This window comes from Hyperolius riggenbachi, chromosome 10 (assembly GCF_040937935.1).
Source record: "Hyperolius riggenbachi isolate aHypRig1 chromosome 10, aHypRig1.pri, whole genome shotgun sequence".
Taxonomy (NCBI): Eukaryota; Metazoa; Chordata; class Amphibia; order Anura; family Hyperoliidae; genus Hyperolius; species Hyperolius riggenbachi.
Genome location: NC_090655.1, coordinates 210,374,758 through 210,398,781, shown reverse-complemented (window position 1 = coordinate 210,398,781; position 24,024 = coordinate 210,374,758). Strand labels below are relative to the sequence as shown.

At 43.2% G+C, this 24,024-nt stretch overlaps 1 protein-coding gene across 2 annotated transcripts; it reads right to left on the bottom strand.

Moving 5' to 3' along the window:
• Positions 1–1,740: 1,740 nt before the first annotated feature.
• LOC137534343 (zinc finger protein ZFP2-like) lies at positions 1,741–23,296 on the bottom strand. Of its 2 annotated transcripts, none has more exons than XM_068255797.1 (8): positions 23,178–23,296; positions 14,125–14,237; positions 10,948–11,036; positions 10,769–10,859; positions 10,349–10,453; positions 9,248–9,333; positions 5,958–6,057; positions 1,741–3,491 (listed from the first exon to the last, which is right to left on the bottom strand). In XM_068255797.1, the coding sequence occupies exons 2-8, from the start codon at positions 14,207–14,209 to the stop codon at positions 2,341–2,343; spliced, it is 1,707 nt and encodes a 568-aa protein (XP_068111898.1). In that variant the 5' UTR covers positions 14,210–14,237; positions 23,178–23,296; the 3' UTR covers positions 1,741–2,340. The 2 variants fall into 2 exon arrangements, with proteins under 2 accessions (XP_068111898.1, XP_068111899.1); XM_068255798.1 differs by lacking the exon at positions 23,178–23,296 and adding an exon at positions 22,891–23,020.
• Positions 23,297–24,024: the final 728 nt, after the last annotated feature.

The window sequence follows — 24,024 nt, the reverse complement described above, 5'->3', positions numbered from 1 at the left end:
CTCTTACATTTCCTCCTCTTAAGGGGAGAGAATGGGACGGGGTAGAGGAGGGAATGGGAGAGTGATGAGGAGGAAACCTCACCACAATGGAACATTGCAGCAAGCCTGCCTCTGTCTGAAAATTTGACTTTTGCCAAAAGTCAAAATATTTAAGGAGCGATTACAGAAATGGGTTGAAAGGGGAAAGAGGGGAAGAAAGGAAAAGGCACAGAGGTATGTGGATCCAGCATGAACATAATTCTGTGCTTAACTTAGGTAGCTTTGCTTTCAGGTCAGGTGTGCTTTAAAGCCCTAGTCCACTCCCCCAAATCTTTGTCAGTAAAGCTGAACGAGGACTGTGTATTTATCAAGCACTTCTCATATTCTGCACACTGGTAATAGGAACAGAGGCACCAATACAAGAGTAAAAAAAAGCTAAAAACCATTTAAAAGGGGATGTAGTGGTTGACTTACCTCCCTAATTAATAAATAGACACCAACCTGTTGATTTTGGTCAACAATTCTCATTTAAATACTCCACGATGCAATGCGTTTCGCAGACATAATCCTGCTTCTTCAGGCAGTAATCGGAGTAACTATAGTAAGTCTCATTTTGAGACACAGAGGCGTTTGGCTGAAACTGAGAGGGATGTTATCCCCACTTCTTTCCTATGTACATAGAGCAACTTCTTAAAGAGAATCTGTATTGTTAAAATCGCACAAAAGTAAACATACCAGTGCGTTAGGGGACATCTCCTATTACCCTCTGTCACAATTTCGCCGCTCCCCGCCGCATTAAAAGTGGTTAAAAACAGTTTTAAAAAGTTTGTTTATAAACAAACAAAATGGCCACCAAAACAGGAAGTAGGTTTATGTACAGTATGTCCACACATAGAAAATACATCCATACACAAGCAGGCTGTATACAGCCTTCCTTTTGAATCTCAAGAGATCATTTGTGTGTTTCTTTCCCCCTGCATCTCTCATGCACTGAAGTTTCAGGCTGCTCTTTTCTACCTGCAAACAGCTTTGCCCTTGTCTGTAATTCCTCACTATGTGAAAGCCCAGCCAGCTCAGAGGACGATTTATCCAGCTTGTAAAAGATAAGAGAGAAGAGAGAAGCTGCTCTAATCTAAATAACACACAGGCAGTGTGCATAGAGGGGCCTGGAAGGGGGAGTTCATAGCAGAACCACAACACTGAAGAACTTGGCAGCCTTCCAGACACAGGCTGACAAGTCTGACAAGAGAGAGATAAGTTGATTTATTACAGAGACTGTGATAGTACAAAGTGCTGCAGTAAGCCAGAACACATTAGAATAGCTTTTGGAACTTGTAGGATGATAAAAAACAGGATGCAATTTTTGTTACGGAGTCTCTTTAAAGGGGTTCTGTGGCGGTATATTAAAAAAAGGGTCACTTACCTGGGGCTTCTAATGGCCCCCTGCAGATATCCTGTCCTGCCCCGCCACTCAAGAATCCTGCATTCCCTGCCGCGGGTCATCTTCCAATTATTCGTCTAACTAGACGAATGTCACTTCGGCTTCACAGCCATGCGCGTCCTCGCTCCAGCTTGCGTCTCTGGGATCCTACTGTGCATTCGTACTGCGCCTGTGCAGTAAGCTCCCGGAGCAATGGCCGCGCAGCCCAGTGACATTCGTCTAGTTAGATGAATAATTGGAAGGTGACCCGCATGGGGAACGCAGGATTCTTGAGTGACGGCGCGGGACAGGATATCTGGCGGGGGCCGTTAGAAGCCTCATGTAAGTGACACTTTTTTGTTTTTATATAACACCACAGAACCCCTTCAAACCTGAGTGGGGTCAAGTCTAATCTGCCCACCTGCCTTCACAGTGGTTGCCTGGGTAGTGACCCATGTTTGTGAGTATTATCTACATACCAAATACGTTTACTTTTTATACTCGAACGTGTTACACTATTGCGGGCTCTTGGTTTCCTTTTTTGTACAAATATTCATATTCTATTACTCCTGCTTGTTTTCAGTCCCGACTGAGCTGCTGCTAGTGAAGCCAGCGTATCAATATCCCGGTGTTCAACTGATAGGAGGCTTCTTCTGCTCCTCACCTAATGAATCCGTGCAGCTAGCAGCCTGTATCCTCAGGAACCCTTTAGCAGAGGTTACAAGGACTCTACCGACTAACCTCTCTGCAGGATTGAATCAGCCTTGGTGCTACAAATCCCTGCAAGAGATGGTATAATCATATCACACTTTCATGGCTACAGGCTTCAGAGAAGGCATGGAATACATTTGTTTCATGCAGCCAACCAATACAAAACAAATAAATGTGTAAGAATTGTAGTGTGGTGTATTAAAGCTAAAATAATTTTTTCCGTTTGCACATTATGGACATGGGCGTGGTTTCTCCACATGTGATCTGTGATGAGACATAAGATAGGCTCTCCGGGTAAAGCCTTTCCCACACTCGGAACATATATAAGGCTTCACTCCTGAGTGAGTTCTCTGATGTGTAACAAGGTAGCTCCTGTGGATAAAACATTTCCCACAAGCAGAACATGTATATGGCTTTTCACCGGTGTGAATATTTTCATGGATGGAGAGTGAATGTTTCCACGTAAATTGCTTCCCACATTTGGAACAGGAATACGGCTTCTCTCCGCTGTGAATCTTCTGATGTAAAACAAGAAGGTTTCTATGAACAAAACACTTTCCACATTCAGAACAGGAATAGGGCTTCAGCCCTGCATGTATCTGCTGATGCACAACAAGACCAGATTTTTGAGTAAAACATTTCCCACACTCAGTACAGGTAAAAGGCTTCTCTGAAGAGTGCGTCCTCCCATGGGCAGCAAGGCCCGATCTATCAGCAAAACACCTTCCGCATTGCACACATGAATACGGCTTCACTCCTGTATGGATTCTTTCATGTACAGTCAGGCCTGATTTCAAGGAAAAAGACTTCCCACATTCAGAACAAGAATAAGGCTTCACCCCAGTGTGAGTTCTTTGATGTCTGAAAATATCAGATTTTTGGGCAAAGCGCTTCCCACATTCAGAGCATGAAAATGGCTTCAATCCATGTGACCGCTGATGTGCAGCAAAATTCACCTTAGAAGCAAAACATTTCCCACAAACATCACAGGCAAACGGCTTCTCCCCTGTATGAATCCTTTCATGCGAAATAAGATTTTTCCTTTGCTTGTAACATTTCCCACACTCAGAACACATATATGGCTTCTCGGTGTGCTTCTTTTTATGTTTGATTAGCTCCGATTCCTGTGTGAAACCGCTACCGCATTCTGAACAAGAATAAGGCTTGTCTCCGTGGAGATGCCATACTCGATGCTTCTCGAGATAGCATTTACGAGCAAAGCATTTCCCACACTCAGAACATGAATAGGTCTCTACTGGTGTTTCAAGGTTTGGTTCTGAATGATCAGAGGGAACATCATGATCTTTTTTCTCACCATCACCACCACCATCCGAAGAGATAACAGAATGTTCATCTGCGGCATGATTAACATACTGTCCATCTGGGGAAAATAAAATAAGAAATGTGTCGTAATAGGAAAAGTTAAACTCATATTTTGGAAATCTCTTCAAAACAAAAACAGCAGTAAGGCAGTTTAGGAAAAAAAAAAAAAAATAAGACCTCCACTCCTGACCAAGCACTCTAACTGAAATATTCAAAAACCCACATTTCCTGCTAGGTGCCCAATCTCAGGATTTCTGGTGGACATGCCAAATTATGGCGCTAGGCTAGTTTAGGGGACCCAACAGGAAACCTCATAGGGAAATTTTTTTATTAACATGATTCAGTTCCTCTGGAACTGTAAGCTTTCAGATGGGTTGTAGTAAACTATGCCCACACGGTTCAGCCAATCACAACGCTTTGTTCTGTAGAGGATGCTGTGATTGGAGAACTGAGGTTTCTTGCTGGGTCCCCTACACTAGACTAGTGCCCAAATTATTACCACCATAGGGGACTTCATGTTCTCAGCAATCTCTCCTCTCACCCAGATCATCTCAAAATTCCAATCAAAGGTTATTTGTCCAGTGAGCTACTCCAATAAAACGTAATGGATTTAGACAGAGTTCCCTTGGAGGTTGATAGAGGACTGCAGTAAACATTTGGGGTTGGACTGTTCTGCCAGTAACAGCAACAATACTTTCAGTATTCATGTATACAAGTTCTGAGATTTAACACATTCCTACAAAAATAAAAAAATAATTTCTGTAGTTCCACCAAACTTATCACTTCCTCTGAGGCCCAGTTTCTCAACACATTGGCCCTTATTCAATACACTTTTCTCCCAAAGGTGGTCATACATTTGTCAACTTGGCAGCTGATTGACCATCCAAATCGAATCAGATAAAAATCGTTGCTACCAAGAGCATGCCCGATCAACAATGCGACCAATTTCGGGCTAACATTAGTCGGATCTATTGATTGGACATGCTGCAAGATGTTGGGCTGCCCTGGTCAATTTGGTGCGACGAATGCAACAGAACCCCCAGAGCTGTCCCCCTAATGTAAAATGTGGCCCTCCTGGTGTCTGGTAGGGTCACAACTGCACAGTAGGATAACTGTCAAAAGAATACCCCGGTATGACGGTATTATACAATTATTTGGACCCGGGGCCCCCCCCTTACATTACATAATATGCCCCACCCCAGTAGTAGGTGGCAGCAACATAGGTGTAGCAAGTATTAGGTGGCCGCAGCATAGGTAGCCAGGGATAGGTGTAGCCAGTAGTAGGTGGCCGCAGCACAGTTAGCCAGGGATAGGTGTAGCCAGCAATAGGTGGCCACAGCATAGGTAGCCAGGGCTAGGTTTAGGCAGGATAAGTGGCCACAGCATAGGTAGCAAGAGCCAGGTGTAGGCAGGATAGGTGGCCGCAGTATTTCTTTTACAGCCGCTGTTTGTGCGCTCGCCGCTGTGTCGCATCCCCACCACTACGTCGCTCCACCCCCCGAAAACCGGTAAAATGGTATGATTACCATGCACAAACTGCGCTATATCGTCATACCGGTATACCGCGGCAACCCTAGCGCTCAGTGCAGTATACTTTACCTGTCTGCGTCCGCCGCTGGCTCAGGCTGCGTCCACAATCCGCATACTCTTATCCCACAAGGTTGGGGGAGTAATGTAGGCACGTGTGCGATGTCACACACGTGCCCACATATACGCCGGCAATCATGTGGGGTGCGTGTATGCAAATTTACATTAGGGGGACAGCGCGAGGGGGCAGCGTCACAAGGGAATTGGCCGGCGGTGTATGAGCAGCTGACAGATCTCTCTCTAATCAGATTTGATCAGAGAGAGATCTGTTTCTTGGTCGATCTGCGCATACATCATTATGTATGATGGCACCTAGGTTATATGTATGGTTTTCTCCTAAATGCTATTATCACACCTTATCAATCAGCAAGAAAAGAGAATTTTGACAGTACTTTTTCACTTCGTTTTTTTTTTGGGTACTTTTTAATTGCAGATTGATGCAAAGTTTTAAACAGAAGATGAAAAATGATCTCCTAGGAGAAAACTTAGGAGAAAAGGTGAATTGAAAAAAGGGTCATGGTGCGCATAGGAAGGCTAAAACACAAACAGACATTTCCACCTCCTGTTTTACTCATATTTCAGCTTTCCATGAGAAACCCAAAGGCAAAAACTGACCATCTCTGGTAATGAGCAATACCCTACTTCTCTCCTTCTCCCATAACTATCACAGAGTTATGTACAACTGGAAAGTAGGTGCTTTCAGTCCATCAGCTGTGACACCAAATCTAGTTTTCATTTTGCACTAGTTCAGAGTACTTTAATATCACTAAATTGCGGATAATACATTTCCATTAAAGTGGATCAGTAAGGGAGTATCACCTTTCCCATATGTACAGTACACCACTCTACTTCAGGCTTACTGTAAAGTACACACCCCAGCTAGAGGAAACAGGAGTCATATGAGCTAAATTATATGTAATTAGTTTCTACTACTCACCCAATCCAATCACTGCAGCGATTTCCACCTCCTCCTGCTGCTCCGCAGACTCTGCATTCACAGTTTCTACTTCTTCTTTAACATCAGTCAGATTTGTATTCTAAGTAAGACAACAAAACGCAGATAAAACGGATATAAAACTTGTTTCCTAATTCCTACCTCGCAACACATTTTCTAAATCCTAACCTTATCCTCTCTTCACTGTTTACTTCTTCTAGGTGGCCAACACTAACTCCGGTAAATGTTGCTGATATTTTACTATTACTAAACCTACCGTAACCGTATTCTCACACGAGCCCTCTCTCTACCGATGCCTAAACCTAACCAAATCTCCCTCCCCCACCTGATGCCTAACCCTAACCGTGTCGACAACACCCCCCGCAGCAGACCCACCGATATCCACTCAGCTTTCACCACTATATATGTTAACTATCGGGCGCCCCATAAATGACCAGGCTATAAACGGAAATTTGTGTACAGTAGTCCAATAATGTAGTATTTAGAGTTGCTATTAAAGGATACCCGTAGTGACATGTGACATAATGAGATGTACATGTGTATGTACAGTGCCTAGCACACCAATAACTATGCTGTGTTCCTTTTTTTTCTTTCTCTGCCTGAAAGAGTTAAATATTAGGTATGTAAGTGGCTGACTCAGTCCTGACTCAGGCCTGGTGCACACCAGAGGAGTTTTTCTGAGCGTTTTGATTTTTTAAATCTGCTGCTAATGTTATCCTATGTGTCTGTGCACACTGGAGCAATGAGGTTTTGTAAAAAAACAAAAAACCATAGCATTACATTGGGAAGAGCTTTTGAAACCTCTAAAATCTCTTCCCAATGTAATGCTATGGGTTTTTTTTTTACAAAACCTCATTGCTCCAGTGTGCACAGACACATAGGATAACATTAGCAGCAGATTTAAAAACTCAAAACGCTCAGAAAAACTCCTCTGGTGTGCACCAGGCCTCAGACAAGAAGTGACTACAGTGTGACCTTCACTGATAAGATATTCCCCTTTTTATCTCTTTCGTGCTCTCAGAAGCCATTTTCTGCTAAGAAAGTGTTTAATAGTTGGAATTTCTTATCAGTGAGGATTACACTGTAGTTACTTCCTGTCTGAGTCAGGACTGAGTCAGCCACTTACATACCTGATATTTAACTATTTCAGACAGAGAAAGAAAAAAAAGGAACACAGCATAGTTATTTGTGTGCTGGGCACTGTACATTCACATGTCTATCTCATCATGTCACATGTCACCTCGGGTATCCTTTAACTTGGGTGCCCAAACTGCCCCATAGTTCCCCGTTTTCCAATGCCAGTGCCTAAGTAAGGCATGGTACTGTATTTCAGCCACACTGAAACCTAACCTACAGCTTCCACTATTCTAAAGGTTTGAGGCCAAGCTGTTGCTCATTGGCTAGTATTAATAGATGATATTTTCCTTCAGTCCTCAGAGTCATCACTGCATGTTTAGCTTTTGTATAGAATTATAAAGGTGTAAGCTTGCAGTGGGAGAACTATACTGACCGGACATAGAAAGACACTTTGATACAGCAACGTGGTGCTATTAGGCAAAACCAAATATTACAGCTTGTAGCTCATTTTGGTTTATTCTAGTGATGAAAGTAGCACTGCATAACTTTAAATCAGACCTGCAGTAATAACTAAGCTTAGCATAAATCAATAGGGTACGTCAATACTGCCATATAAAAACATTAGCTTGAGCAAACATGTGCCCCCCTCCTTGCTATGAATAATATAAAATTGTGCCGATAACCGGTTTCGCAATAGATTAATTCCACCTTGTAGTCTGATCTACTCATGAATGAAAAAGATGGATACGGACCTTTAAATCAAAAGCCAATCATCAATAAGCTACCTTTTTTTGCCCTATCAGATAAAGTTTACCAATCAGAAGCAGAATCAGCTATTAAATTTGCACGTATGTACTAGCCTTTAAAGGAAACCAGAAGTGAGAGGGATATGGAGGCTGACTTATTTAATTCCATTTAAACAATACCAGTTACCCGGCAGTCCTCCTGATCTTGTGTCTAATACTTTCAGCCATAGATCCTGGAACAAGCTTGCAGCAGATCAAGTTAGCCAAATCAGGTTTGCTGGATTAGCCATATGCTTGATCCAGGGCTTTAACTCAGACTACTTATGCAGGGCCGGTTCTAGACTTTTTCTGCCCGAGGCAAACTTGTGAGGATGTAGCTAGTATAGTTGCCCGAGTATAGGTTGCTAGTATAGCTGCCCCCAGTATAGGTATTATAGTTGCCCCCAGTATATGTAGCTAGTATAGTTGCCCCCAGTATAGGTATTATAGTTGTTCCAGTATAGGTAGTTAGTATAGTTGCCCCAGTACATGCACTATAGTTGCCCCCAGTATAGGTAGTATAGTTGCCCCAGTGTAGGTAGCCTGGAGGGAGTAGCATCCAGGAAGGGGGAGCAGCGGGCACACCGGTGGGGAAGGGGGGGGGGGGGCAGGCCCACCCCTCCCTCACCAGCTATTAGCGCAGCGTAAATGTGTGTCAGGCAGCAGGTGGGGAAGGAATGACTCACCTCCATCCATATTCCAGTCGCTGTGTTCCACAGTTCATCTCCTCCTCAATGCCACCCCTGTACTTGCGGAAGTTCCTTCCCCGCCCGCTGCATGACACACACTTACGCTGCGCTAATAGCTGGAGGGGGGAGCACGGACAGGGAAGGGGGGAGCCAGGTGAGGGGCATGGTCTGACTCTCCTCCTCATCGCTGTATCCACTACCCCCGCTTCCTGGCTGCTACCCCTTCCAGCTCACTTCAAGGCGGGCTCCTGCATGGCCAGGCAGGTGGCTGTAAGCTGGGTGGCGCCAGGCACACTTCCTGGTCCTGCCTGGCACGCCCCCAGACTTTCGCCACTTGAGGAAAACACCTCAATTGGCGTCATGGGTGGGCCGGGCCTGTACTTATGCTAGAAGATCAACAGGGCTGCAACTGGCATTGTTTACAAGGAAATAAATATGGCAGGCTAAATATCCCTCTCACCTCAGGTTCCATTTAAGCTAAAAGATCATTCAGTTAGATAAGACAAAGCACAGCTGTGATACAGAACATTTCATTACAGGTTCCAGAAAGCCAAACAACTGCTGTGCCTCACAGTATCTTTGGTAGATTGTATAGGGTTTGTTTTAAAACATGCCTGATATAGACATGTTTACATTTTAATTTAATAGAAACACAAAAAAGATAACTACTAAACACACATAATATAACAACAAGTGATAGGTAGCTTTCAAAATGAACTACCTGATCTTGGTTTGAGATCGCAGGATCTTCCTGGGGACACGGGGGACTAGGGCTTCTCTCTGCTGGACTTCTGTTACTGAATTCATCTGTAGGAGACACATATTTGAAGATAGTGTTAATCTGATCTGTCAGAAAACAAACAAAGTGTCACACTGACACAGATAGAACACCAAGCCCCTCAGTGAAGAAAATATTGCAATACCTCACTCCTTCAGAAATGCCTTTGTGTGGACCCATACCTACTCCTACCCTGAGAAATGGCCAGATGTAGTCAAATTACCCAACCCTTGCCCCAGTGTAGTCATGCCTTAAGTTTTCCCTAAGGGCTAATATCAGGTCATGTTCCAACTCTAATCATGCTCTTCTATAAAAAAAAATGCCACCATCATGCCCCCCCTACTCCTGCAACGTGATGAGTCCACTTACAACAAATGCATCCATCGTGTCTCCTCTAAGTGCAAGCCATTATAACGTTCAAATAGAAAACAAGCCACGAATGTCCCCTACCCAAGCAACCGCAGCCATAACGTCACCTCTATAACACTTAAATATCCAACTTAGCCAATATTATGCCACCCATAACTGCAGCACAATTATGACCTTGCATAGTTTCAGCATTATGACTACTCAAAGTGTAGCCAATTGCAGCTTTTCTGACCTCCCATGTTGCCTTCCCTCGATTCATGCATCCATGTACCCTCTATAAAGTGCCCTCTATAAAGCCAAACTTTAGGAATTATTTAGTCTATGATAGGAAGCAGAAATGAGATACAGTAAAGACCAAAAGTTGACACACCTTCTCATTCAAAGAGTTTTCTTTATTTTCATGACTATGAACATTTTAGATTCACACTGAAGGCATCCAAACTAGGAATTAACATAAGTGGAAGAATAGTACATAACCAAAAAGTGTGAAACTGAAAATATGTCATATTCTAGGTTTTTCAAAGTAGCCACCTTTTATTTGATTACTGCTTTGCACACTCTTGGCAATCATGAAAATGGAGTGGATAGGGTTAAGTACTGAGCAAAATGATTTCTACAGCAGTGTCTCTCACCCTACAGTCTTCATAATCTCTAAATCTTTCATTTACTACTTACCTGTGCTGATTTCTATAGGGATTTGTTCTTCTTTGATTTCAATGGTGCTTATTTCTTCCTCATCAGTCTTGATAATTTGGTCATCCACTTTGTTATCTTCCAGGTCTGGGAATAATAATAAATGATGAAAAATCCCTATACAAATCCCATACATCCCTTTACTGAGGTGTATGATTAACACCATAGAGTGTGAGTGGGGAGAAAAACCATACTGTGTGTGTGGGGACAGACCGGTCTCTCAGCTGGCAAGACACAGCAACATGTCAGGAGAAAAGGCAAAGCCAGTATCTAATAGTAGCTGATGGATAATGATCCCCCACTGAGCACATACTGTACTGTCGCCTCATGACTTTCTACTGACAGATTGTTTTAGTAACAGGGAGAACATGTGACTCTCTGTATTTAGAGATTATGCCTCACCTGTGCTGATGTCAAGGGTCGTTTCCTCCTCCTTAAATGACTCATTACTCCTCACATATGTCTCTTCTTCATCTTCACCTTTTACAACAATCTAGATAAGGAAGGATACAAACAGTTTTTAATGTACCGGTATTCCATAGAGGAGTCCATGCATAACCAAAGAACTTTGTTTTGCCTACCTCAAAATCTCGTTGATCTTCCTGTGGACAATCCTGGGAATAAACAGGACCTGTACATTTCTGTGGTGGTTTTCTGTCACTAGTTCTATCTGTAGGTAACAAACACACACACTGAGCATACTGGAGTGGATTTATCAAAGCAATTCTTCCTATTTAATCACAATGGAAAGGAAGTAGTACTGTAATCTGCATAGGTGGAAAGACAATAGCACCAACCTGCTTCAAGTGCTTTATTCCTTTAAAGTGGGATTATACTCAAAATGTTTTCTATAGTCTAAAGTATTAAACACAGCATACAATTAACAGATCAAACAATTTAAATGGAATCTGGAATCTTAAGTGAAAATAAACTTATACTTATATTTATATTTGTAAAACAGTCTCATATTGGGGTTGATTCTTCAAGCTGTGCTGCTAAAGCAGTGCAGCATAGTGTGCGCTAAGTTACGCCCTGGCGGGTCCAATGGCTTTAATGGACGCGATCCCCACACTTTGATTGCCCCCAATAGGCTCCCTGTCAAGTTACAGGCAGCCTACTGGGCCAATCAAAGCGCTGGCTAGACGCATACACGTCACTGGCGTATAGCACGTCGGCTCGTGTGTGACATCACACTCCATGCCGGCGGTGTGTATGCGGCTATGGAAGAGTGGCGGAATCGGACAATGGACAGGCACCGCGACACGGGGACAGGTAATGTATAAATGCACACAAGCACATTTGTACACTAGGACACAGCGGTAAGGCGGCGCATAAAGCCAGCAGCGTATAGGCAGCTGACAGATCTCTCGCTGATCAGATTCGATCAGAGAGATTTGTCACTTGGTCGAATCTGCCCCATCATCGCCTGATGTGTATACCTTTTGACTTTGTCCTCAGGTGCTTATGATTTCCCAACAGAAAGTAGTAATCTGTAAGTGTTCTGAGAGTTAATTAATAACTTACAAAATACAAAGACTTGTACTGTATTTGTTGTTTTATTCCACACAATTGAATGAAAGTTCTCTTTAGGTGTATACACACGCCATACCGGCGCAAACGATGGGTCTGTCAGCGGATCGTTCAGAAACAGCCTTATCAGTCTGCCGACAGCGTGTACACACGTGCTCCTGCGGGAGGGTCTGACGGACCCGTTGTTTGCGGCAGTATGGCGTGTGTATGCGCCTTTTCACTTTGCTGTCACAGCTCTTGTAAAGCCCTACCTGATATATACTATGAGATAGGAGAGCCACATTGTTTTATAAAAACAGGTGTACTAACACTGATATCATTCAGTCTTTTCTACCCTAACAAGTGCTCTGACTGCTGCTATACAAGTATTAAAACACTACTGTAGCTTTAACTCGGAGTTAGTCGACAGGAGACTGAATCCAGGGCAGGGAAATGAGGGGAATGCTGAGTTGACAGGCTTGTTTTATTAGTCAGATATTGAACACGATTATGGAAAACACCATGATAGTATTTGTTCTGATGGGACTCTCTCACTTGTTGTATCTGACTGTTGACATGATTACTACATGCTTGTCTTTCAATAAAAATGGTTTGAAATTAAAACTACTACTGTAGGTCCAGTATTCTGTGATAATTGTTGCCACAGTACATCTTACCTCACTCAGAGGATTCCCTCACAGACTGCACAAATTCTGAGAACCTCACTTATTTACCTCCTCCTGTTTTACAACAGTTTTAGTAGGAAACTGCACCCTTTTTACAAGAGACAGTTCTACACTGATTTCTAGAAACATTCTAAGGGCTGGAACCCACAAGGGCGATTTGGAGAGCATTTTTGGAGTGTTACAGAACGCCAGCGTTTTGCCAAAATGCTCAGCTAATGTAAATGGATGGGGCAACTTCCACTGGAGCGTTTGCAATTCCTCAAATCGCAAACGCAGGACATGCAGCATTTTGGGAGCATTAGCGCTTCAGTGTAAAGTATATAAACGCTGGCGTAATCGCTTATCAAAACCTGCATGGAGCAATTTTGCTAGCGTTTTAAAGTTACCACACACTGTAACAAAATTAAAATGACCAATCAGACTAAAACGCTAATCGCTACACAATCGCAGGCAAATTGATACTTTGTAAAAGCACTTCCTAAAACGCTCATGAAACCGCTGATTAGCGATAGCGTTTTGCAGTGGGTTCCAGGCCTAAAGGCTTGTACAGACGCTTGACTAAAGAAAACAACCACCTCAGCGGACAATCAAGTGTATGTACGGCAGCCCCCGACCCCCAAGCGATCCACCTGGGCTGATCTACTCACCCGATTGGCGGCTAACTTGTTTGAAGACGCCATTCCCCTGCCCACTGCATAAGGTAGCACACACCGCTCCTTCGTCCCTCTGCTCCCCCACATAGCTACAGTGCTCACCTTCAGCTACACTGCTAACAAGCATCTGAACCGGTCGGCCCAGCAATAGTGTGTACGCACCTTAATATTTTCTCTCAGACAATTAATAAATCTGCCTCCTAGGTGGTATTTTCACACTTTGCCATAAAATACCATTTAAACCACCCGCAAGCAAGAAAATAATCGAAATTATTTTGATATTACTTTTTCACCAACTTTTAGGTACTTTTTCAATTGTAAGATGCTGAAAAGTTATTTTAAAGAGATGATAATTATCTCCTAGGAGGTAACTCAGGAGAAAAAGTTAATAATTGCATATGGGCCACAGTCTCAATGGCCTGGTGCACACCAAAAACCGCTAGCAGATCCGCAAAATGCTAGCAGATTTCGAAATGCTTTTTCTTATTTTTCTATGGTGTTTTGCTAGCGTTTTGTGGATTGCTGCAGCGGATTTCAGTATAGTACATTTCATATATTGTTACAGTAAAGCTGTTACTGAACAGCTTCTGTAACAAAAACGCCGGCAAAACCGCTCTGAACAGGCGTTTTTCAGAGCGGTTTGCGTTTTTCCTATACTTAACATTGAGGCAGAAACGCATCCGAAATCCAAAAAAATGCCTCACCCCGGCATTTTTCATTTCTGCAAAACGCCTCCCGCTCTGGTGTGCACCACCCCATTGAGATACATTGACCAAGCGGATCCGCAGCCGCAGAAACGCTGAAAAAGCCGCTCGGTGTGCACCAGCCCTAAGTCTTGATGGGTATATCTAGGTGGAGCCTCTATACTGTTCTGTCCTCTTATATGAAGTTAAAAAATTTTTAGTCTTACCTAAAAATGTGAAAGGCAGCTTCTTCTCCATACTGATGTCCTTGTACAGGTTCTGGTGTCCTTCCAATGGTCTACACTTCAACATATATCCAGCTTCGTAATCGGAATAAAAGCTGTTTTGAAAAACACATGCTGCGTGAAATCAAGGCTACAAATAAAACGTAACGTAAGAACAGTCCATTGCAGTAGCAAATCCTTGTGCTGGCTCATTCTGGCATAGTGATGTCATCTGCTAAGCAGGGTGTGAGGGACTGGAAAACCCATCCCTGCATACACAGCTGTCTGGTAACAAGCATGCAATAATATCAGTAATCATGGATATGGCATCCCGCCCGAAAACCAAGGCGATGCTGTGCCTCACAACTGCGCATTAACTAAGCCAGTCTGTCAACTACCTCCACAACATTGACTAATCTCCACAAAGCTCAAGAGGAAATAAGGCATCTTCTGCTCAGAGTACTGAAGAATATATATATATATATATATATATATATATATATATATATATATATATATATATATATATATATATATATATATATATATATATATATATATATATATATATATATAAAGTTTTGACAATATAAAAAAAAAAATCAAGATTACTCAGCAATTTATCAGCAGTGGTTAAACCCGACCTGCTGCCAGGCAGCTGTTACCAAACACAAAAGTCCAGTGTCTTGAATAACAAAATGCAAATCCTTACATGTCTTTTTAAAAAAATAAATAAGTAAATGAAGAGGCCCAGCAGATACAGCAAGCACTATTATGTGTCAGCTGTAACTATAGCTCCTTAACTTACCTTGAATACACTCATCAAAAACTGAGGATATTATCCAACGAACACCCATGTGACGCTCTGGTGCAGCAACTGTTAGAGTAGGTGTCAGACCGCATCTGCTAATTTCAGCACGATCGTTTAGGCGCTGTCATAGGCTGTTATGAGAATTACGGCTATAGCGTCACTCAGTGACTAATTTGGGCGCTAGTCATTGCCTGAGCTCAAATTAGAAAAAACAACAGGCAATTCGGCCGCTGGCAATGGCTGGTGCACAAATTAAATTACATGTCTCCCCCCCTTCCCGAAGTTGTGACAACTCGGTGGGGGAAAAATATTTAAAGGACCTCTGTCGCGAAAACCTTAAAATGTAAAACACATGTAAGCATATAAAAATAAGTACATTTCTTCCAGAGTAAAATGAGCAATAAAATACTTTTCTCCTATTTTGCTGTCACTTACAGTAGGTAGGAGAAATTGGAAAGAACCAACAGGTTTTGGACTAGCCCATCTCCTCATGGTGGGGTTTCAGGGTTTCCTGTATTTTCAAAAGCACTTAGTGAATGGCAGTTGCTCCATCCAACTTCCAAAAAAGTGTACAGTGATCAGGCAGGCTTGACCAGCACATTTGTATACATTTTTTCAGGGTGTGTCTTGATAAAGAATAAAGGCCATGCTGAGAATCCCCCATGCAGAGATGGGCTAGCCCAAAACCTGTCGGTAATGTCAGATTTCTACTACTTACTACAAGTGACAGCAACATAGGAGTAAAGTAATTTATGGTTCGTGTTACTCTGGAAGAACTGTACGTCTTATTTGTATGTGTTTACATATATTGGAAATTTTAAGATTTTTATGAAAGAGGTCCTTTACCTACTTGTTGTACCCACTGCAGTATATCTACACCCAAGGAAACTTCACCTGAAATCCCAGGGATGTAGATATGCGTCTACTGCTGCGGACGGCCGCCGCTCCCTCCCATGCAAGTACTCGGCATGGCCCGTTAGAGGGGAGATCAATTAATGGGAATGCATTAATTAACTAATCTAAACCTCCGTGTAAATGATCGCCGGCATCAATGAGATGCCTGCGTCGTATCTTCCAAAGCAACCCGTCCATGCATTACTTCCTATTCATGTACTTATAGTACGCAAATAGGAAATAATGTGAAGACATCTTGTGTCCAAATAGTAATTTACACCTACATCCATTTTTTTTTAACCTCCCTAGCGTTCTGGACGAGAACCTCGTCCAGAGACACCGGAGGCCACCGCTCAGGCCCTGCTGGGCCGATGTGAATAATTTTTTTTTTTTTTGAAACACGCAGCTAGCACTTTGCTAGCTGCGTGTTTCTCTGATCGCTGCCGCCGATCCGCCGCTACCCGCCGTGTAATAGCCCCCCCCAGACCCCATGTGCAGCCTGGCCAATCAGTGCCAGGCAGCGCTGAGGGGTGGATCGGGACGCCCAATGACGTCATGACCTCGATGACGTCATTCCGTTCGTCGCCATGGCAACGGGGAAAGCCCTCAAGGAAATCCCGTTCAGAACGGGATTTCCTGACGGGCATAGGCGTCGGCGACAATCGGAAGGGTGGGTGGGAATTGGCAGGGAGGGGGGTATCATGTAGCTAGCGCTAGGCTAGCTACATGATTAAAAAAAAAAAAAAAAAGGAATACAAAACTTAATATCAAATTAACCCCTTACCTCCCACACTGGCCCATAATAAATACCCAAAATAAAACATTTGCATACAAAAAAAAGCCCCCCCCAAAAAAACAGACAATTAACAAAAAAAATACATAAATAATTACCTTAGGGACTGAACTTTTTTAATATGTATGTCAAGAGGGTATATGAATTATTTTTGAAGATATGGGCTTGTAAATAGTGATGGATGCAAAACTGAAAAAAATGCAACTTTATTTCCAAATAAAATATTGGCGCCATACATTGTGATAGGGACATAATTTAAATGTGGTAATAAACGAAATACATTGGCAAATAAAATATGTGGGTTTTAATTATGGTAGCATTTTAAAACTATAATGGCTAAAAACTGAGAAATAATGATTTTGTTTTCCTTATTATTCCTATTAAAATGCATTTAGAATAAAATAATTATTTGCAAAATGTACCACCCAAAGAAAGTCTAATTGGTAGCAAAAAAACAAACAAAACAAAACAAGATACAGATCATTTTGTTGTGAATAGCAGTAATTAAGTTATTGGCAAATGAAAGGGAGGAGCACTAAAAGGTGAAAATTGCTCTGTCCTCAAGGGGAAAACCCCCTCAGTGGTCAAGTGGTTAGTGTATCTGAGCTAAAGCTTGGGATCAAAACAAGATCTTACACTGGAGAGAGGGAAGCCTCAGGAACCTATTGAGGCTTCCCTCGCTTGTCTAAAGCCCCCGTTGCAGATCGGGGCCGCGCAGCTTCACTTCCTTATTCATAACCGTGCTGTAGGAGCACGAGACCGCCCATTCATGTGCAGTAGCACAGAGCCCGCAGCTCCAACTCACTGTGAATGCGCGGGCAGGCTCAGTCAGTTATTGCAGAGCCATAAATAAAGCTGTGCGGCCCTGATGTGATGAGCAACTACATGGGATGCGTATGTGGATGGAGGACTGAGCCAGAGGCGGACACCGACAGGTAAAGTATACTGCACATTTTACACTCGGGGTGGGACAGTGCTGGGGGTTCCATTGCATTTGTCGCTCATCCCCGATATCACACACCGTTTACGCAGCGCACTGGATCAAGCATTTAGACCCTACATCTTATGGTATGTCCGATCGATACATGCAACCAGTTTCAGGCCAAAATTGGTTGCATTGTTCACCTGGCATGCTCTTGGCGGCAGAGATTCTAACCCAATCATAATAATCAAATTGGATGGGCGATCGGCCATCAAGTCGCTTGATATATGGCCACCTTTACTCCTTTACCTTTACACCCAATAAGGCAGCACTGCAAACATATTGTTCATTTCTACACAATAAAATGTGTTGTACTGTTATCCTTGACCCCAAGCTATGCATTTTCAGAATGATTTCTGATTCTGATCCTCCTGTAAATGATTAAGTCTTTGCCTCAGAGGCTCTATTCATTTCAAGGCTAGGGGTCACTAAAACTTGGTTGTCTTCTGTTTTTCCTGAATTCAGAGATAAAGATAATTCCTGATGAAAAAATTAAAGGGCCACTATCGCAAAAAAATGTAAAATCCATGTGTACAAGAAGTACAGTAAAAAAAAAAAAAAAAAACTGACAGGTTTTGGACTATTGCATCTCCTCATTCTCTTTATTTTTAAAAAGCACTAACTCAAGGGCAGTTACTCAGTCCACCTGCTTGCTAAGTAGTGTACAAATGAGTAGGCAGGCTGGCCGACATCTTTACAAACACAATCCTTGGAAAGGATCTATATGAAGAATAAAGGAGAAATGTGAATCAACCACAAGGAAATGAACCGGTCAGGTCTGTCAGATTTTTACTGTCTATAGTATGTGACAGCAAACAGGAGAAGAATTTATAATGCATTTTAGTCTGGGAGAAAAATACTTCACATAAGTATGTGTATGCCTGGATTTTAAGTTTTACAATTTTTCGCAATAATGGCCTTTTAATCTTTTTCCACAGAAATCAACCAAACAAGGGCATTGTTACCCCACCCACTTTAAGCCACTCCATTGTTCCCTGTGCAGCCTCCTCTCCAAAAACAGTACACGTCACCTGGTCCTAGCCAAGTGGCTTGTCTGCATAATGGGCAGGTCGACAAAGAGACAGCTCTCTCTCTGTTCGAGAGACAGCTGTTGCCCTTACACCACAGGCTGATTCCTGATCGATTTCAGCGTGAAATCTCTCAGGAATCCGCCTTGTGACACCGCATTCGCTGCCTCGCCGCCCTGTCCCTACTAATGTATAATTAATTAGGATTAAATGAATAATGGTTCATAAATTATTCACCTGCTATATCCCCAAAGGGATGATAATCAGCCTCCAGCACTAGGGAGGATCAAGAAGATGCAAATAATTTCTCCTTGCATTCAAAGTTCATGCAAATTATATGCAGTTTGAAATTGGAACAATCAGAATAACTTCCTGTCAGTTTTTATTGGTCCAAGTTCAAGCTGCATAACATTTACATGAAATCTGAATGCAAGGAGAAATGATTTGCATCTCTGCGATCATCCCTAGTGCTGGAGCCAGTTTATCATCCCTTTGGGTATAAACCAGATGAAAAATTTATGAACCATCATCCAATCCTAATTAATAGCTATAAGCAGTTTTGAGCAGCAGGTGCTCGATTTGGGGACTGGCACAAATGCTGGCATCCAGTGAATGTACTGCAGTGCCAGCTCTCAAATCAATGGAACATGGGAACAAAGATGACAAAAGACGAGAATCTGCTAGGCCTGTTTGTCACCCCTAAATATTGTCTGTAACCTAAATTAATGTCCAGCGCTGCGTAATATGTTGGTGCTTTATAAATACAACAAATAAATAAATAAATAAAATAGGCCTCTTTAAAGCCCCATCTACACGATACGATTCTTTGTGCGATTTGATTACGATTCTATTTACGATCCGATTAAATCCGACATGTCCGATCGGGATTCAATTCGATTTGCCATTGTTTTGCAATGGCAGATCGAATCGAATTCCGATCGGACATGTTGGATTTAATCGGATCGTAAATAGATTCGTAATCGAATCGCACAAAGAATCGTATCGTGTAGATTGGGCTTTACACTGACTGAATTGCGCCCTTGTTGGGCTGGTTAGCCTCCCGTCTGCCAGCCACAAGCACATTTCAGCTGCAATTTCTCGTTAAAACCTTATTTTATTTTTAGGAAAAATACAATCAAAGAACAGCGCACCAATACAGTATGAGGAATAACATGGTACAGCAGCAGTCCTCTCCTAGCTTAATCTTTGTAAAATTACAAGGATGAGGACTTTATAGTAGAAAGGGCCCTTTAAGGCTAAATGATGCATACAGACATATCTGAGACGGAGGGGGGAATGCCAAGCGCTACAATTCGGAACAGGCAAACAATATGGTGGCGATGAACCTGAAATAGGGAATTTAAAATAATAAAACAATTATTTACATTATAGCAACAAGACTTGAAAGGAAACAAACATAAAAAAAAGGGTATACAGTATTTCATGGAGCCGAATGGCAGCATTTTTAACTGCGCATGAGTCTATGTTTCACATGCATGTTTCACTGTGTCAGAGGTGACTCAGTACAGTGACCACCTCTTCTACATCTCTGCTGACCACTAGCAAGCACTCGGCCTAACTACGGGAGCAGCTGGCAGGTAAAGGGCCATGAGGCTGAGGCTCACACTGGGTAATGAGCAAGGATCAGCTGCTCACAGGGATGCAGTTTTAAGCTCCCATTAACAGATTCTTCCAATGCACTAGTAAACGTGGCTCTTTGCAAATGAGGCTTACCCCAGGCACCACAGTTCCTGTGTACCACGTCTCTTGCAATAGCCATATAGCTGTTACAACATTTGATCCCTCTTCATTGCCAACCACGTGCAGCAACACAAATGGCACTTAGGGCTCTGAGCAGTGCACGCGGCTTCCTAACAGCCAATCTTGCTGAAATTACCATAGCCTGTGTAAGCCTGCAGCCCACGTCCAGCTGCCTGTCATTGGGACTCAAAGTTTGGCCCCTTAGCAGCAAACAGACTCAGTGCTATAGCGGCTGTCTAGCTGTTGTGAGCACTGTGGTCACTGCAGCCACAGTGGTATCCACATACTGTTCAATGCCCAACCCTCCATGACAGCTGAGTGCCAGTCACTCCCTTCCTTTCCCACCAACACCGCACGCAGTCAGGTGGACCTCTGCACATGCCAGGGTGACTTCTCTTGCCAGAACAGTTTTACCATGTATTTCAAACACACTCAGGGCATATTGCCCAATACAGCTTTATATCACCCCATCAGGAGGCGGGCATGGGATATTATAATACACACCAACACAGATTAATGTTGAAAAACATGTATAGGGCAGGGATAGACCTGCTGCTGATTAATATGTTTACAGGGCAGTATTAGAGCCATCTAAAGGTGCGTACACACGCACTACCAAATGCAACGACGGGTCCGCCGGACCCTCCCGCTGGACGGTCTTTTAGCCGACAGTAGCTTGTGTGTACGCGCTGTCGGCGGACTGATAAGGCTGTTTCTGAACGATGCGCGCAGTGGATCGTTCAGAAACAGCCTTATCAGTCTGCCGACAGCGCGTACACACGAGCTACTGTCGGCTAAAAGACTGTCCAGTGGGAGGGTCTGGCGGACCGTTGCCGCTGGTAGTGCGTGTGTACGCACCTTAAACAAACACTTGACACAATAAAGAAAACAGGCACAAATAATTTTGTGAGACATTATTTACATGCGTGAGTATGGTCTGCACCTCCACAGTACCACAAGACTGCTGATGTATAAGCAGCTTCATTTTGATGCATAGGTGCTGAATGTACTCACTTATGCACAGTACATTGTCCCTTGTACATGGACAGGAGCGCGGTCACACAGTGCACTCATGAATGATTCTGAAAGCCTTTAGGTGTCCTTTAAGCATTGTACCTCCACAACCCAAAAGATAACCACACTGAATCTCCCCATATGTAATTAAGCAGTATGAGCCCACCATCACGAATTTAAGTAACTGTCCAAAAACAACTAAGTGGGGGACACAAAAGAGGAAAGACAGGTAGTCGGAGTGCCCCATTTACCTCCTAACTATGTCTCTGATCTGTGGGTGGGCCAATGTTTTCAGGAGGCAGGCATTTGGCACGGGAGCCAATTATGGGTCACAAAGTCTAGAGGCTGGGACATTCGGCAGCACAACTGGGACATTGCTTGGCCATGTTTGTGCCTGGGATGTGAACCTTAATTCTGGGACACGTCCCAGGTAAACTGGGATGTCTAATTTTTGTGATAAAATTACTGTGACCAGACGTCCTGGATTCAGGGTAGTTTGTCCCGGGCTGCAATTTGTCTCTGGAAAGGTCCCGGACTCTGATCTGACAATCATTAAGGCACCGCTGAATACACAATAGCAGCACCACCCCAGCCTGCTGTCGAGCATATGTAAGACGTCAGCAAGGTCACCGTCAGACCCTAGGCAGCAGCAGCCGAGCCAGCCAGGAGGAAGTACGCTTAAAGGACCTCTGTTGCGAAAATCTTAAAGTTAAAATACATGTTAACATACACAAATAAGAAGTACATTTCTTCCGGAGTTAAATGAGCCATAAATTACTTTTCTCCTATGTTGCTGTCACTTACAGTAAGTAGCAGAAATCTGACATTACCAACAGATTTTGGATTAGCCCATCGTCTCATAGGGGGTTCTTAGGGTTTTCTTTATTTTTAAAAGCACTTAGTTGCTCCGTCCAACTGCCAAAAATGTTTAAGGTGAGCAGGAAGGCTGTCCAAGCATTATTGTATAAATCTTTTTCAGGGAATATCTTCATAAAGAATACAGGCCATGCTGAGAATCTCCTATGGAGATGGACTAACCCAAAACCTGTTGGTAATGTCAGATTTATACTACCAACTGTAAGTGACATCAACGTATGAAAAAAGTAATTTATGGCTCAGATTACTCTGGAAGAAACATACTTCTTATTTGTATGCGTTTTAAATTTTAAGATTTCCACGACAGTTCCTCTTTAACCACTTTGGTCTATCTGGACGGATATATCCATCCAGATAGCATGCATTGCTGCTGCGGCACCGCGCGTGCTCCCGTTCCCTCCCTCCCGAGATCAATGAATGGGAATACAGATCCCATTCATTGATCTATGTCCCCCTAACAAAAACCGACAGCTTTCTCTGAAAAGACCCAAAAGAGGGAACTGAACAGAATTGTTGATTACTGGAGTTTGTAGTTACTATAATTTGCATCTAAAAAAACAAAAGCATAAACATGCATAGCCAGAACACCCCCTCCAATTCCAATACTCACCTCTGCCTGTTCCCGGGATGCAGAGCTATCCTGAGCTGGAGGGCGATGTAAGCCACACTCTGACAGCATCAAAACATCCTTGTCCCGTCGAGTGATGCTACCAGGCCATTCACTGGGCTGACTTGCCAGTCACCATCCTACAAACAATCAACCGCACTATAAACCTGCTCTATACGTTTCCGCCTCCTGCGGACTACAACAAAATGGCCGCCACCGCTCCCCCCTCCAATAAACACTTGCTCTACTGCAATTTATTAAAACACACGGGTTACAATAGAATTACATACGCTATATTTTCGTTAATGTGCTTCACGATATTGTACAGTTCGCTTGCAGGAAACCACCGCTGCAGTAGGACGGGAGAATATCAGCTCTATTGTCTCCTCTCCAATATGCAGCTCGGTGGGCGGGGTCACATGTGCTGTCATCATCAACCGCTTCCAGCTGTCTCGTGTGCGTTTCACTTGCGTCCCACTGCATCCTTGTTACTATAGTGATGTGCAGAGACGGTTAAAACACAACCAATTGCAGGATTTTGAAAACGAATGCACGGAAAACTGGAGCAACTAGACGCAGTTGCACACAGTGACAGTCAGATATTAATGCTTCATTTGGGAATAGGTTTTACTTTTCCACTGGACTTATGCCATACTTTTTTTTTCCCTGTTAAAAGGATAAATTCGCCTCAAAGTGCAGGAAGGCAGCAGATGATAATTTAAACATTGGGTGGAGTTCCATTAGGTTATAATAGGCAGTTAAAGGAAACCTGAGATCAAGATAATGCCCTTATTTACACTTACCTGGGGCTTCCTCCAGGAGTATATTTGAAATCGGCGCCGTTAGACTTGGGCGCAGGATACAGCGGTATATAGCTGATCCTGCTTCTGCACAAGATTGGGCCGATTTAATTACTATTCCCCCTCCAGGCCGCCAGCAGCCATGGATAGTGGGGGAATGAAATAATTCAGCTTCCAGCGATTGCTGGAGGCCGAATTATGTTTTTAAGCAACCTCGGCTTCGTCTTCTGACGGAGCCGACGTTACTCACTGAGCGCTTCAATAAGAGTCATTCCTATTGAAGTCTATGGAGGCGCCGGCTGCGGCCAAATCTAGCAGCGCTGAAAAGCACTGCTCC

Coding starts and splice junctions, on each gene's coding strand:
- LOC137534343 (XM_068255797.1), bottom strand. CDS start 14,209: ATGTTGAAGTGTAGACCATTGGAAGGACACCAGAACCTGTACAAGGAC. Junction 11,037..14,124: donor GCTGCCTTTCACATTTTTAG/GTAAGACTAAAA, acceptor TGTTACCTACAG/ATAGAACTAGTGACAGAAAA. Junction 9,334..10,348: donor CCCTATAGAAATCAGCACAG/GTAAGTAGTAAA, acceptor TGTCTCCTACAG/ATGAATTCAGTAACAGAAGT.